The sequence below is a fragment of the Rhea americana genome, unplaced genomic scaffold (genome assembly GCF_003343005.1).
Source record: "Rhea americana isolate MKP2758 unplaced genomic scaffold, rheAme1 scaffold_142, whole genome shotgun sequence".
NCBI classification, from domain to species: Eukaryota; Metazoa; Chordata; class Aves; order Rheiformes; family Rheidae; genus Rhea; species Rhea americana.
In genome coordinates this window covers 800,083-816,633 of record NW_028185506.1, presented here as the reverse complement: position 1 = coordinate 816,633, position 16,551 = coordinate 800,083, and the positions used below count along the sequence as shown (strand labels likewise).

The following is a 16,551-nucleotide window of genomic DNA, read 5'->3' as shown; positions in this document are numbered from 1 at the left end:
CTGGCACCTATTAAAGGAGTGCCTGCTTCTTAATGCTACATTGGCATTAAGGAGTTGTATTTTCTGGTTTTTGGTAACAATATGGTGGCTGGGAAATCTGGTATTTTCTGCTTTTTAGATTTTGAGAATTTGCAAATATTTTTATATAGATTTTCAGTGGAATATGAAAACAGTATGTGATTAGAGCATAACTTGCCTAACATGGCAACTATAGGGGATGGAATTGTTATGGGAATGGGAGAATCCAGTGTGAGACAAAGCAGGGAGACATCTTTGTCCTTTTTCTACATTGAATTGTGCTGCTTTTCGTGCCTATGTAGGTGCTGCCCAGATATACAATATGCTTTGGTTTTATGCCCTGAGTGTCTTTCTATCTTTGTCCATGTATCTTGGCAGAGCAAGAACTCAATGCACTTACTCAAGGATACACTTTCCTAGGACTGCTTTTGCATTGTGAGTTCTCTGGTTAGTCCCTTTATCAGAGGTAATTGACAGGAGTGTGAGAAACACAGGCTTGGTAACAGTGTATCTAAACTGAAGATATTTTGCTCATAACACACTTGGCTATGACTCTATGAATGACTTTAAATCAAACTTCCTCCCTTGTTTGCTATTTCCTTGTAAGCAGGGATTGCTTCTCAGTTCTGCAGCCTTCCAGGTCTTTCTGTGTTCGATGGATTTCTTACCATCCCACTGTGGCCTTAGGGCAGCTTCCTGACGCTTAGCTGCTTGTATCTGCTGCTTGATGAAGCCTCCAAACTCCCTCCAGGTCCAGCTGCTGCCAGGAAAGGGGTTTTCCCTGCCTCCTTCACCAAGCCCCACCGGACAAAAGCACAGCAGCTGAAATATGGTAACAGAAGGACAGCCCTCTTCCACGCTACTCAGTAACAAAGCATATAGCTCCATTTCAGTAAACTGAGAACAAATAAATAATCCCTCCAGCTCAGCTTACTGATAAACCCTGTCTTCTCAAATAATAGTCTCAAATAATAGTCTGGTTTCAGCCATTGAAATTTTTGCATTACACTTCTGCATTCTTACTTTTGTGACTAAGGGCAGTGGGGGAACTACAAATATGCCTCAGATGAATCTTGATGAGTAGGGTCACGGAGGAGTATTGTCTACAATGTACTTTCAGGTCAGAATGTGAGACAGTTTCCTACATGATTGTATTTTTCACTAGCCTTGGGTACAACATTTAGAAAGTAGATATTATCTAGTTAAACAAGCAAACAAGAAATTCCTATGTGCAAGCATAACATCACTATCGCTTTATTAAGGAATTCACAGAGCTTTCTTCAGTCTGCAGATGCAGGAGAGAGTCATGGCATGACCATGGTGACATTTGAAGTAAGAGTGATTCTGCCTCACAGTGTTCAAAGGAGATTGTGAGACTCTAATCCTTGGAGTCACGCAAACACCAAGGTCCCAAGGAAGAATGTTGGAAAAGCTCTGGTTATGTTCACTATTTGCTAGTCACTACTCTACTCCACTGGTACCACCAGCTCCTGGTGCTTGCGGACACATTTCAGTGCAGGAAAAAACTTCTTGCATGATTTTCTTCACTGATAACTATCCTGAAAAAAACAGGTCAATCTGCTGTGTTCTCATTTTCTGTAGGTCACTCTCACCCTCTTGCCAGCTTCTTCACAGCCATCTCTTTTCTCAGTTTGATTATTTTCTGGTGCAGTTTAGCTATTGTTATGGCATTGTTTTTTAGACTCTGGTGATCCCTACTGCTCTTTGTCCTGGACAATTTGGTGTCAGGGCTGACACTAAATCTGACACACTTTCCCTGACCTGCACAGGATTGGTGGGGATTTTATGCACAACTTTACAGTGTAGGATCATCTCACTTTTCGTGGGCAATCACATTTTAGCCCCACAGGGATATGGTATCCACTATGTTTTTTAACAGAGGAGATCTTTAACAGTTTGCAAATGCAAGCTTCTCTAGAGAGTGATCCATCCAGTCTTGGACATGCATCTTAGAAAAGAGTGCTAAGCTTAGCAAGTTAACTCTAAAGGGAGCCAGTCAGACTTGCTTAGATTGGGTATTTAAGGTAGCAAAAGCTGTGAGACAAATTCCACCCAATATTCCTATACGAAGATAAAGGTAAGATTTCTGCCTGGATCTTTTGCTTATGTCTCTGCTTCTGCCATTTTGGGGAGAGCTGAAATATTTGCAGCTTTTTCACACATATTTTGTGTTGTTGAGGATCCATTGCAAGGTGCAGTTGCTACTTGGTCAAATCCAATAACAGTGCAGAAATAGTCAGTCATCTCTCCTGCTATTGTAAACCTGGACAAGCAAAGAAATTCAGATTTAGTTGTGTTCCTGATTCAGCTTGATGAAAAGAAACTGTTGCAAGATAATCAATGTCACTTCCATGAAAGACAGAGAAGTATCTGATCTTGCTACTAAGGCATGCTAAGGATACTAAGACAGTAGGACTGAAGGCTACCTTACAGGAGACTCCCCCTGCCATTCCTAATTTTATTCCCTAGTCCTCAACAAAGATATTTGGACTAAGCTTTTTCATCCAAACACTTTCCCTTTTCTGGTACCCTCCATTTATTTGTGTTGAGATCAGACGGTCTCTCCTGTCTATCTGATATATCCTTTTCCTTTCCACTGGAAGTCCCATCTAGGCAGATACCAAGTTCCCCAGTGGAACTACAACTCAGATGTGTACTCCCATCACTTCCTGATTCAACATTCCAGTATTCCCATGTAATCCACTCATGTGCTCCCTTGAACAGTCACAGGGCAGTACTGTGGGACCTGAATCTCAAAGAATTAAGTTGCTATAACTCTCAGTCCCTGATTTTGTTTGCACTTCCTGGCAGGCTCTGTTATTTGCCCTAGAGTCTTTGTGACTGTTTCCACAGTGACTTGCTGAAGTAAGCTTACATGTCTGTGTGGTGTTCTGTACCATTAATCCACTTCCATTTCCTCTCACTGCTGGAATACTTGAGACCAAGTAAATAGTAATGACCTTTCGATTTTGAAATAAGGTACTCCTAGAAAGGAAGTGAAGAGTGACAATACACTCAAATTACATTTTCTTCAGTAGAGGTGCACAGAAAACKTAGTGCTAAATATCCAACATAAAATAAATGATGTCAATCCAACCACACTTTATCTTTCCACAGCTTCAAAGACTGAATTCTTCTATTTAAAAAAGTTCTTACTTATCTCATCCTGCTTCCTGGGGGTCTTAGCAAAGGACTAACTAGAAGACAATACCCATGCTCCCGTTAAAGCATTGCAGTTACTCAAATGTGACTTGCTAGCTGGAGATTTTCTTATTGTGATGGGAAGGCTTTTCTGTTTTGTTCAAAGCTATTATCTGACAAAAATGTCTGWTTGATTTTCTTGGTCTTGGTTAGTGTGTTAAATGCATTTGAAGCAGAAGTTAAGTAAGATGAGAGTTTGTTCCTTCCCTTGGGAGCATGCCTGAGGAGAGAAGCTTCCACATACAAGACTTCAAGCACCAAGATGCATCTTATTGTGAAGGTCTTTGCCACCCTACAGAGATGCTCTGTGTCTATTACTGGCAGTGGCTTATAGGCCCCCAAAGGCATATAACATGAGAAGACACAACTCTAGTTCATAACCTTTTGGTGTAAAAGTCAACTGATCCTATAAGCAGCCCCATGAATTTAGATCTCACCAATTCTTCCATGTTGTTGATGATCACCAGGTCCGAATCCATTTTCTTACATTCTTGGCGATAGGTGTCCCAATCTTTTATGTCCCTATTCTGAGAAAAGAAGTAGCATTTTTTCCTGTTTATTACCCAACCTGAGGGGCAGCCTGCAAGAGGGAAGAACAGAGGTGGAAAAATACATGTTCATCCTAATGAAAGTATCCCATTATAAAAGAAAGATAAGAATGTAGTTTTAGAGCCAGGAAACTACTTGTTCAATTCTGGTCATAATTGTCACTGGACCAGCAGGGGTCCCTGCCATGCTCTGTAGTTAATATCAGCCCAAGAGTCGCTAGGGATGAACCAGAGCAGTAAAATCACAGATAACATAATGTAGCTTTTTGGACCTTTGTTCAGGAAGTAGAGAGAAAATGTAGGGGGAAAAAGTAGCTTTCAATTTTCAAGCCTCTTATTTACTTGCTGCAAAATGTGGCAATACTGATGTTACTGAGAGAAAAAACATTTTTCTGCATTGCCAGGCAGGAGGTACTGGGAGGAACAGCAAAGGGGAATATAGTACAGTGAAAAGGAGACTGTGTGATAGTTCAGCTACTTATCCAACAGCTCTGAAATAACAAAATGGAATTACACTTAGTTTTAAAATGGTAAGAATAGAGGGGCATTTGAGAAAGCAGTATGAGCACATTGATCCATCATACTCACTGTAATGCTGTGATACCAAAGGGAATGTTATATTCGTGTCCACATATACATGCCTCCTCAATCACTGGCTCCTCTGTACTAGCATGGGGGAGCTAGTAATTCTCCCTCCTCTTGAAGCAATAATGCAGTGCTGACCAAGCACTAGTTTTAAAGAAGATGAAAATATGGAAAGTCCCTGCTTGGCTTTGAGTGCTTATCATGTGATTGTAGAGAATAAGATCTCTATTTCTGAGATGTCAGGTTGTTTGTTTGTTTGTTTTCCTGAACAGAATCTAGAACACCCCTAAAAAAGCAATCTAAAAACTGGATTTTGAATGATAGATAATCACATACCTATTGTCTCTTCAGAGATGGTGGAGACCGTTTCTGGTTGAAGTGGGCTGCTTGTGTTTGGAAGGGCTGGAAATAAGATGACAATTTCTGCTGTGAATGGCTGACCATTTTACTGTATCTGTCAAAGTTCCCTAGATAGCCTGCAGCAGGTGAGAACCCCCCCAACACCATCACAACACAAACAATACCTAATCCTCATTTTTCTGCTCCTCCACTGAAAAACAAACAAACGTGGTAACATACTATGGAACAGATTTCCAAAGAGCCTAATTTCCAAGTAGCCACAAATGTGATGTATCGTGTATTTATAATTACAGTGGTAAGAATCAACAGGCAGCCATGAGAGATCGGTGCTCAAGCCAGCCTATTCTTGATTAAGCATGCTTCCACTCAACTAGGAGCTGCTTTCACTATTTGCTCCTACCCCAAATCCAAAAGAGATGAGATACTCAAGTGGAGCAAACCTCTGCACCATCTGAAGCTGATCTAAAATTGTTGCTCTCCTAGGTAGGAATGAAACAGTAGCGTTCAATATATGTTTCAACACAGATATCAAGGCTGAAATGTACATGATTTACCTCTTTCTTTGCCTATGGGAGATTCTTGTTCTGCAGGAGGCTTCTGATTCCTTAAAACTGAAAAATACAAGATTCCAGTCCATGCATGTCATTGTAGAATATTAATAGAAATGCTCAACAGGAGGCAGCTGTCTCTGCTTGTTGAACATTATGAGACCAAGCATCCAAAAAGGAGATGATGGAGTAAGGCTTATAACCTTATTTTTATTATTCAGTGGGGTAGCTTTTAGCCGTATGGCAATTGCAAAGAAAAAAATATATATACTGATTTCATAAAACATATCACTTCTCCCCACATATCTTGATTCAGTTGTATCTGAAGATAGAACATGATAACATGAGTCCAGCACCTAGGGAAAAATAACCCTAGGCACTGATACAAGCTGGGGGCTGACCTTCTGGAGAGCAGCTTTGCAGAGAAGGACCTGGGAGTGCTGGTGGATGACAAACCTAACCATGAGCCAGCAATGTGCCCTTGTGGCCCAGAAGGCCAATGGTCTCCTGGGGTGCATTAGGAAGAATGTTGCCAGCAGGTCGAGGGAGGTGATCCTGACCCTCTGCTCAGCCCTGCTGAGGCCTCATCTCGACTACTGCGTCCAGTTCTGGGCTCCCCAGTATGAGAGAGACTTGGAGCTACTGGAGAGAGTCCAGCGTAGGGCTATGAAGATGATTAAGGGGCTGGAGCAYCTGCCCTATGAGGAACGGCTGCGAGAGCTGGGCCTGTTTAGCCTGGGGAAGAGCAGACAGAGGGGAGATCTTATCAATGTGTACAAGTACCTGAAGGGAGGGTGTCAAGGGGATGGGGACAAACTCTTTTCAGTTGTCCCATGTGACAGGACAAGAGGCAATGGGCAGAAATTGAAGCACAGGAAGTTCCATCCGAATGTGAGGGGGAATTTCTTCACTGTGAGAGCAACGGAGCACTGGAACAGGTTGCCCAGAGAGGCTGTGGAGTCTCCTTCTCTGGAGATCTTCAAGGCCCGCCTGGATGCAACCCTGTCTAACATGCTCTAGGTGACCCTGTTGAGCAGGGGGGTTGGACTAGGTGATCTCCAGAGGTCCCTTCCAACCTTACTGATTCTATGATTCTATGATGGTTTAAGAAATCCTAGTACCAAAAATGTCTAGAACAGACACTAGTTTGAAGGTCTCTCAGAGATTCCATACTGAAAAGAGACTTAAATGAATCCTATTTTCAGTATAAAGAATTAATCCACTGCTTCAGCAAGCCTAAAGCCAGACAGTGAAACCAGACAGTGATCATCGGTGATTGAGGGGAAATAATTGTGACGTAGCAGTGTTATTCTGGGAAATAATTTGGAAAATAATTATATTTTCTTTACCAAAAATCAGAGTCACTGAACCATATTCTTCTGTTCTGCAGTTCTGGACTCTGGTGTTGGAGAGATCACTTTTAGAGAAACAGAGGTCTAATTTAATAACTACTATAGCAATATTGTTATAGTAGTCTTTTATAGATAGTTGAAATATGAACTGTAAAAGCCACTAAAGACTAGGAAATCACACTGCCTGAGGAGTTGAGATAATCTACATCTCTTTCCCTAACAACAAGCAAGAACTCAACTTTTAGAGTTGTGAGAAGGAAGTTTTACTGTCATCCCTAAAACATTGGTCTGAAAATGATGGAATTTAAAGAAGATCTCAGGATTTCACAGAACTGATGGCCCCCTACATTTGGAGCTTAGACTTACAGCAAGTGCACAATGCTATTTCTACTCTATAATTTGCAATTCAGGAAGACATCAAAAGGAGGTTAATGGAAGTCTAATTTTGCTGAGAATTAAATGATTTACCCTGTTCCTTTTAAGGATGAACTTCTGTTATCTTGTGTATCTGGTGTAGGAGAAGTTGCTTTTTAGATATCAGTATCAAAAACTCAAAGAAAGACACATATCTGAATATTTGAAAATAAAGTTTCTTAAAGCTCTGGTGTGTAGAATTGTATACTAGCTTATGTACAGTGAAATATATGCTAAAATACACATTTTAGAATATTTAGAGTACAGAATATTAAAACAGATAATCATCACAGAAATAATAAGGATCAGGAAAACAAGAAACAACTGTATGTTTAGAAGAAGGAGAAAAACAGTTTAAACTTCAGGAAAAGTTCTCAAAAATGTGATATGAACAGATATAAAGGACTATTTTATTATAGTAGCTGAAGAAGTTTTTGCATTACACTCTTAGCCCTTGCATATACACTTGAAGTGCTGTTTGTATGAATACTTTGAAGCCCTTCATATAGAATGTACATGATAGCTAGTATAATTTTAAAGCATATATTTCTGTGAAAAATTAGAAATGAAAACATATAGGTATGCATTACAAAAACAAACAATGCCTCACTGATTCTCCTACGAGACTGAAATCAGTTTATAACACCCAAATGGGGACTCAAGGTTTTCTTAGAACATATTGCCATCTATAGATTAAATCTTCTTGAGAGATTCAGAGAGCAACATTACTGAAGGCATTTCAAAGGCACTGAAACCTAGCAAGCAACAATACCATTTTTCTAATCTGAACAACTTAACACTGTGATCTTTATGCTACTTTATTGATATGCTAATTGGAAACATCAAGGCTTTCCTTGCCTTTCAATGAATCCCTAGAGCAGCACTGAAAAATAGAACAGAAAGGTCAGTTTGAAATTATCTCTTTTTATACATATATTTATATATATGTATATATCTTCATGCTGGATATCATCTCCTGGTTTCAGAAAAGAACAATAGGAAGGCAAAAGTTAATTCAAGTAATGTTTGAATCGAAGTTAGACCTGCATATTCTTGAAAGACCAGAACATGAATTGCTGGGACAATTTTTTTATTTACAAACAGTTTAATTTTCTATCAAGAAGAAAGAAAATAATCTTATACACCTATGAACTTTATAAACATTTCTTGTCAAGTTGAACTGACTAAAATTCATGGATAGAAATGAAAAAGTCATTCTGTCCTAAATTCCCCTGTAGACCTCTAGTATGATGGAATAATATCAAGAGGGCTAGCTTGGTTTATTTAAACACATTGTTCATTTTCAACTGTTTATTTKGCAAAAGAAAATCAAAAGTCAGTCTCGTATAAAATTAAAACTTAGAAATAAATAAACAACAAAAATGACAACAGTTATCACTTGAGATTAAAAAACGATTTGATATGATTTGCACCAGTAAATCAAGTTTCTTAGGTGTTTTTTTCTGGTATGTTGAGGCAGGAGTGAAAGGAGCAAAGTAAATAAACTGAAGCCAGATTTGAATCGAAGTCTAAGGAATACTCATTCAACTCATGATTTAAAACTCTGTTAAATGCTTGTGATTTAACCTTGTTATATCAAGGGTTTTTTAAATTTTGCCTTTCTTGAGGTATTTTACTTTTTATAAGGGTAAGAGCGCTATCAAACATCTGTCCTTTACTCTGAGCCTTAAACCATCTTTGACTACCCTTTCAACTCTTTTTTTTTTTTTTTTTTTTTTTTTTTCTGATCATTTCCTGGGCCAAGATTTATGGTATGTCTTCATAAAGAGTTTTTTTCAAGTGCATCTTTGAGTAGATGGCAAACTGTGGTGCTTCATTGTGATTAAGCAATCGATTGTGGAAACCCCTTCAGTTTGCTCTGCTATCAGAGGATGAAAAAAGAAACATGCAACCACACCTGAAAGTTAAAAATGATTCCTTGAAAATTTTCAAGGGAAGGTACTACATGGCCCTATTAAAATTTATTTTGTCTAATGGTCATAGGAGATAAGAATGTTTTCTTTTTTAAAAAACATATATTTTTACTTAGCTCAAAGGTTGTTATGAATTCAATCATATATTTGCAGAGAAAGTAGTACTAGGCCTTTATTAGAGTGAAATGCAAATTCCTTTAAGTTGTGACTTAGCTACCTCTTTCAAATGTGCTTTCCATCGTATTTATTTAGAGTTTTTTAGTGTTATAGACTRCTTAGTGATATAATACAAGATCATCTCTTTCATATATGCTCGTGGAGAACAATCATAATTCTGATAGATATTATCCTATTTTTATTTGTTGTTTTTTCTAAAACATTTGTATAATAAATGATTTATTGTTTCAGTGTTGTCAGTTTTGATCCTTGGGTTTTTGGCTTCTTTTGGATAATTTTAAAATTTCAAACCATTCAACTCCTTTAGAGATTCCGTCTCATGGCCACACTTATATAAAAAGTATTTTCCTTTTCCTTCAAATTCGTGTTGTATTGCTATTGGTTTTGGATGTCATGAGTTAGATAGATCTCAGTCACTGGGTGAGAGTCAAAAATGAATTAGACTATTGATATTTTTAGCAGAACTTACACATTAGTATCAGCCCCAACCCTAAGGCTAGGAGAAGGAGGACTATCATAGCAATGAATACAGCAACACATGTTCTGGAGAAACAGCTTTTACCTACAGACAGATAGAAAAGATATATATTAGGGGAACAACTAGGAAAGGAACCTTTTGTCTTCAAAGTTTAAGAAAAGACTCTCTTCATGTTTCCTCTTCAGGCTCAGTCTGACAGGACCCTTCCAAGTTATGCAAAATGCCTCAGTGCTGTTCCTGCTAATGCTTGTTCTTCTTGTGATAAAATGCATACCCATTTTTTCCAGGACGGGTGTTCAACCTGAATCCTTCTGCCATTGTCTAGAATACTTGGTTAAATTCTGCTGTAATTAATACCAGAGTATTTTTTTCTAGGCTGCTTATCTACTCTCTCAAAATCCAGTGAAGTATCCAGTCTACTAGATACAGGTCCTGTCACGTGATATTGCCCAACATAACTCATTTTCTGGAGCAATTGAGTTGTCTTTTTTTTCCCTCCTTGTTTTGACTATCCCTTATGGTTTTTCTGTTCCGAATTTACTTCAAGGAGATCTTTGAATTATTCGTTAGTCTGCTCCCTCAGTGAATACTAGCTGAGTGCTGTAAAGCACTGGCAGTTCCAAGAAGAACATATAAGATGTTCAATAGTTAGCTGGACTCATCAGACATTGAATTAGAAGGTAAAGGAGAGCTTTCCTGCTTCACATTTCTGCTGGAGTATTTACTTACCCCTTCTTCTGCCTTTGCTGTTTATGAGGTCTGCTTGGCCACTGGGACCTGAAGAACAAAAATTGTTTTACATAAAGAAAGATGCCATCCTGAATCTTCATCCTTACTACAATCAATGTCTATTCTGTCCTGTGTGCTTGCTTGCTTGGTAACCTCATTTTCATTCCTATCTTTACATTACTGATTAAATTAGTAAAATACTAAGTTGTCATCCTTGGTATAGTACTAAACTGGACTGTTTTTAAACAAGTTTTGCAAGGAATGGTGAAGGAAGTGCACAGGAACACTGTCCTGTCAGATTTTCTGCCTGAGGAGGTTTTGTCAGCAAGTGATTCCACTCTCAAAACACGTTGATCCACTAATCAACGAATCTATTGCATTCATGCAGGAAAAACATGTTGATTTTGTTGATAAAATGTGGCTACCAAGAAGACTGGGAAGCGTAGAGAGATGTTTTAGTAGAATGGAAGTTTATAGAGAGGAAGTTCGTGATCAGGAATTCTAAGATGACAATTCCAGAAACTTGCTYCCAAGCAACACTGGAGGGAGAAGTGATAAGGCTTTTGACTGAGAAGATGGAGTAAGGAACAATTCATGATTCTTCAAGAATTTGGAAAACACCTGATGCAGAATGCCCAAACAGGACACTTCATCTTAACCAGGAGCAAACTTAATGAAAAGGGAGCCAAAATAATGGACTTAAAATCTGGAAGGCTTCTAGTAACTTTTAAAATGAAGAAGCAGAAGCAGACAGTGGCTAAAGATCTGTATAGCATGATGTTACTATGTCAAATGTATCCTCAAGAGAAAGAAAGGTCAAAGAGTGAGAACAATCAAGCAGAAAATGGAAAACAAATTGTCATTTTAATAGATTGTTAAGATAGAGTGTTTAATAGAGTGTTAAGAAGGAAAACAAAGCTATGGAACACCTACACTTGTACCAGAAATTTGACAATTACGATGGGAAGATCTGGAATTTCCAACCTTAGACTAAGACAGTCAGGGCTCAGGTGCCTAAAAATGACTGTCTGATGCCATCTGAGATGCCCTCAGGTATCTGAGATATCTGAATGCATCTGGAAGATGTCACAGAGGACCTACAACAGATCCATGGCCTTCTAGATTTGCATCCTGAATCCAGACAGAATGTTCTTTCTTGGCAAATGGCCCTGGCCACCTGTGGTTCAGTAACTGAATAGCATGCAGACATGCTAGGTGTTCTGGGAAGTGGATAAGAGGAAGGGAATCTTCATAGTATCAGAATACAAAAGGTACAGGAATGATGGAGTGCTAATGGGTAAAAGAAGGGAACTAAATAAAGGAGAGGAATCTTATTAAAAGGAAACTAAATAGGACTGCTAAAAGAAGGAAATCCTTATAGGCAAAGAATATCTTACTAAAGGATATTATATTGGCCACACATGGCTAATACAACCACTTACTAAAAAAGGGTTAAGAATAGGTAAAAGAAAGCTGTCAGAGCTATCAGAAACAGGTCATTAGGAATAAGAAGGTCTCTTTCCAAGCTGTAGTCATCAAATGAAGAAAATAGAAAGTAACAGAAATCTTGAGGGATTAAAGTTTAAATTTTTAAAAATAATAGAGAAAAGAAAACTTAAGAAGTAAAAGGCATCAGAATTACCACTAAACCTGTCTTCAAACATATTAAGAGCAAGATGGCTTGCTAGAGATCTATAAGCTAGTGAATGGTCAGGGTATCCAGGAAGCACTCACAAGACAAAGCCATAGAAATGAAGCCAAAACAATCCTTCACATCAGTGCTGACTAAGTAAGAACTGGGTAGATATCCTATTTTAGGACACTGTATTACTAATGCTGTTTTGTAACCCTTCTCTTAAAGCTACCTTTGCACCCATGGAATGGAAGGTAACATATCTTATGTAAATTAAAGATAAATAAATAACCAAGGCTGCAGAGATCTATGAACTTCAGGCCTGTTATCCTAGTAGCTGTACCACGGAACATAGTGGGAACTACAACAAAACATGGAGTTAGTGAAAAACGGAATAAATTTGACCAAGCTGCAGGATTCTTTAGGGCTTTTGTACAAGAAGTTTTTCCTACAACTTGTCTGAGTTCTCTGGAGGGGTGATGTGTGCGAGTTTCAAATGGCTTTTGACAACATCCTTCAGCAAAGGCAAATGAGCCATGGGAAAGAGGAAAGGTCCCGGCATGGATAAATAATTGATTAAAAACTAGAAAACAGACAGAAGGATTCAGTCATCAGTTCTTGAACAGAAGAAAGTCAGTAATGCAATTTCCCAGGAGACTGTGCTAGGATCTGCTACTTAACCAGTTCCTAAACAATCTGGAATGGGGTGTACAGCACTATGGGGATTTGTTGATAACGTATGGATATCCAGGGAACATACAAAAGCAGATTGCCCAGAATTCCAGGATTCCTTGGCAGACTGGGCAACATAATAGCAGATGAGGCAAACAGAGGTACATGCGTAGAAGTTGGCATTGGTGGTCCCAACTTCACATACGAAATGTTGGGCTCTCAGATGACCTGACAGTGAGTTCTTTGGAACCATGAAAACATCAGTTCAGTGCTCCATAATGATCAAAAAAAAAAAAAAAAAAATCAAGTAACATGTTAAGAATCTTTCAGAAATGAACAGAAATCACAGATATTTAGTCTGCCACTTGAATGCTGCATGAAATTCTGCTACTCTTGTTTCAAAGAGCATATGGGAAAAGGTTCGGAGCAGGGAAGCAAGGAATAACTGGGTAGAGTAGGGTTCTTCAGTCTGGAAAAGAGATGACCAAGAAGAGGTTGTGCATGAAATCCTGAGTATAATGGAGACCTTGCGTAGGGTTCAACTGCTTACTCTCTTTTCCAGTGAGCATCAAATGAAATTAATAGGAGGTCAACTCAGAACAAAAGCAAGCGGCTAGTTCTTCATGTGATGTGTAGCAGAACCATAAACCCCCTTGCTAAGAGATGTTGTGGAAACTAAAGATATGTGTGGACTCAAGGGAAGATTGGACAAGTTTGTAGAAGAGAAACCCACTGAGAGTAAGTTAGTAGAAGCACATCTATCTCAGGAAATCCCTGAGTCATTAAACATACGTGACAATATTAGGGGGAGTATCATATATACCTATCCTCTTCTTACTCATCTCTAGCTGTTCTCTAGTGGGCTCATGCCCACTGCTGGAGACAGGGCTAGGTGGTTGCTTGGGCTGGCCCAAAACAGTCTTACTTTCTTATGCCAGTGAAACCAATACTTAGTTGCACATAACCAGCACAACAGCTGCTCCCTGCACTAGCTAAATAAAGCAGATATCTGTTTCTTCTTGTCTCCCATATGTCCTTATATCAATATACTCAGGGAAAATAAGGAATGGAATCCTCTCTTCATTGTTTAAATTCAGATCAGTTTAGCAAATAGCTAAAAACTCACCATGCGCCTTGTAGCTAGCTACAGCATTTGTGTCTAGGGATTTAGCTTTCACTTCTGCATATATTGAATCTAAAAAACAAGTAAAAAAAACTCCCATAGAATAAAGAACAACTCAACTGCAACAAAAACATCTGAAATGATAAGAAATGATAAACACATGGCAGTAACTGATATAATTTATTGATTTTTTCAACTGTGCCACAGTAATATTACTGTCCGTTGCATTTAAACTTCAGAATACCTGTTACAGACAGTAAAAAACTGTTTACTGAACACAATTCAGTGCAGACAATAACAGAGGAGATATACGCCACAGTACACACATACAAACATGGCATTTTAAATATAAACACAAGTGGAGGAAAATGTGTAATGTTGTCTGACTATCCTTCCCAATTTACAGTTGCATGAGAATGGTAAGAATGGCTACAATTGCCACAACTGAAAACTACAGATCATACTAAATTTGTGTGGGTTGCCAGTAACATCAAAATGGTGAGAGTAGTGAGAACTACTCTAGCATCTGTAAGTAATAAATACAGTGTACAGAAGAAAGTACATGAGAAAAGAAAGAAGAGGAAGGGCATATAAAAACTGGAGGAAAAAGAACAGAAGACAGAAGAGATGATATGATACGCATACTCATGGGGAGATATAGTGCAGAGACACGTAAATACACACAGGAAAGGAGCTGATAAGAGTCTTCCAGAAAGGCACAAACAGAAAACAGAAAAATGGTATGAAAATGGTATAAAAACTGTAAGTAGAAGTACATTGATTAAATTGTAAAGAAAATGGAAATTTTAATTGGTAGCATCTATTGTAGCTGCAAGGCAATTTAGTGGAGTAATCTGTTAAAACAGGTGATGAAAACTGTTTCTTGGAGCAGTAGAAACTCAAAATAGACAGCAAGGGATCACACTTCAAAAAAACAAAAGGCACAGGATGGCAAAAAATAGGTGCTACTACTATTTCTGTCAAAGAGTTAGGAAAGTTAAAAAGAAAGGGAAGGAAAAAGAGAATGAAACAGAGTGATAAGATATACGATGTCTATTACTTTGGGACGTAATTTTATGCAGGTGTAGCAAAAATGGTGCAAAAGTTTATGGAACAATTTCTTCTGCTTTAAAGCAAGATGAGGTTTAGGTCAGAATTTGGCAAAATCATTTATACTAAATTAAATGAAATCTGACCATAAAAATTTGTATGCTAGATTTATTAAATGCATAGTGTGTACAGACAAGATGAAGAAAGTAAAATCCCCAAGTAATGCCTGCTATACTCCATAAGAAGAATGAAACTACACATAACACTGCTTCAAATGACAAAAACATTTTGAACTCAAAGCCATTATCAGTTTGCTGCAAGAATCAGTCTGCTATGTGAGAGCATGCTTGGTTCAGGACCAGATAGTGTGGAGTAATCTGCTAAATGGCTGGAATGTATTCTTAAGTTCACCAATGACCACCCTCCACTCACTGCACACACTTGAACCTTAACAAATGAAAAGTGGACATTATAACGAACCCCTCTATATTAGTAAAAAAGTTACATGGACACTTACCCACACCATTTCATAGCTTTCTCTCCCAAATCTCCTTCATCCTTTTGGGTCTTCCTCTCTCTCAAAATATATGGGAGGAAGGTTGGTGAACACAAAGCTCAGGACAGAGAGATTGACCTACCTGGGACATCAGTGTCCTTCTGTAATCTGGGCTTGTTTAATTCAGCCACATTCAAGTCAGCGTATGTGAGATTTTCTGACATTCTTCTCCCCCCTTCTCCTCCCTTTTTTGTTCCTTTTTGCTGTGAAGATAGTACTGCAGTCTGAGAATGACTCATAGTTCACTCGCTTTTCTACCCTCAAGAGGGAAGTTCTTACTTCTTTCTGTTTTGTCATATAGATACTAGTGATGAGAGGAGAAGCCCTGCTGTTATTGAGCTTTTGATGGCAGCTTCCTAAATGTAAGGTTGTGGCACTGATGAGGTCACAGTGAAGTAAAGTGAATCTAGCACTATTAGTCTTTTTTGTTTTCAAATCTCTCCTTCTGCACTTTGAAAGGGTAGACCTTATTACTTAAAATAATAAGAAAAAAAAGCACAGTGATTCAGAATTCAGGACCAGGAAGCAGGGTTAAGTCCTCAGCGTAAAGCTCACAGCACATGACAAGGAGCAGGCATTCAAAAGCACGGTTGAAAATGCCAGATTTAGTTTTTGCCCTGAAGGCAAATAGATCTGTCTGGAAAAGCCTCCTCTTTTCATTTTATTCAAAGGAAGAAGAATGTGGGACTATGGAACTCACTAATACTGGCCTTTCCATGACTTGGCTACACTGTGAATGAGTAGGGATGTTGTATATTTCCATAAGAATTTAAGGGGGGAATTGTTTAGTGAGAATTAAGATCATGTTACTAACCACAATATAGTGATTTCAAGAATAAACATTTTATTTGAGATACAGCTCTGAATGTCTAGAGGCATAAATTCTCTTTCTGAGCTTTTCTCTTTCTGAGCTTGTCTTCAAGGCAAATGATTTTTTTCTGTCCATTCTTCAGTTTCAGTTAACATTATTAATAGCTAATAAATATTCACCAGCCTGATGAAGAAGGAATCCACTCTGTGTGGTTAGTCTGATTCATGATGCTTACTTTTAAGTTGAAGAGATATTTTACATGGTGTACTAATTGCTGTCAAAATAAACACAAACTGTGCCGTGTGGAAAGTGGGAAGAAAAGTTTTGAAAAGTACCAAAAT

General features: G+C 38.4%; 1 protein-coding gene across 1 annotated transcript; it reads right to left on the bottom strand.

Moving 5' to 3' along the window:
- Positions 1 to 1,279: 1,279 nt before the first annotated feature.
- Positions 1,280 to 15,567, bottom strand: LOC146599273 (killer cell lectin-like receptor subfamily B member 1). The gene is made up of 9 exons (XM_085298793.1): positions 15,482 to 15,567; positions 13,797 to 13,865; positions 10,366 to 10,413; positions 9,628 to 9,720; positions 5,288 to 5,344; positions 4,710 to 4,775; positions 3,678 to 3,820; positions 2,915 to 3,024; positions 1,280 to 2,302 (listed from the first exon to the last, which is right to left on the bottom strand). The coding sequence occupies exons 1-9, from the start codon at positions 15,561 to 15,563 to the stop codon at positions 2,143 to 2,145; spliced, it is 828 nt and encodes a 275-aa protein (XP_085154919.1). The 5' UTR covers positions 15,564 to 15,567; the 3' UTR covers positions 1,280 to 2,142.
- Positions 15,568 to 16,551: the final 984 nt, after the last annotated feature.

Bases quoted from the DNA above. Each gene is read 5' to 3' on its own strand.
- LOC146599273 (XM_085298793.1), bottom strand. From the start codon at position 15,563: ATGTCAGAAAATCTCACATACGCTGACTTGAATGTGGCTGAATTAAAC. The intron at 5,345-9,627 runs GTAAGTTCTGCT...TGTATTTTTCAG, and splicing joins GTTGGGGCTGATACTAATGT to TTTTAAGGAATCAGAAGCCT. The intron at 3,025-3,677 runs GTGAGATCTAAA...CTTCCTTTCTAG, and splicing joins TCAACAACATGGAAGAATTG to GAGTACCTTATTTCAAAATC.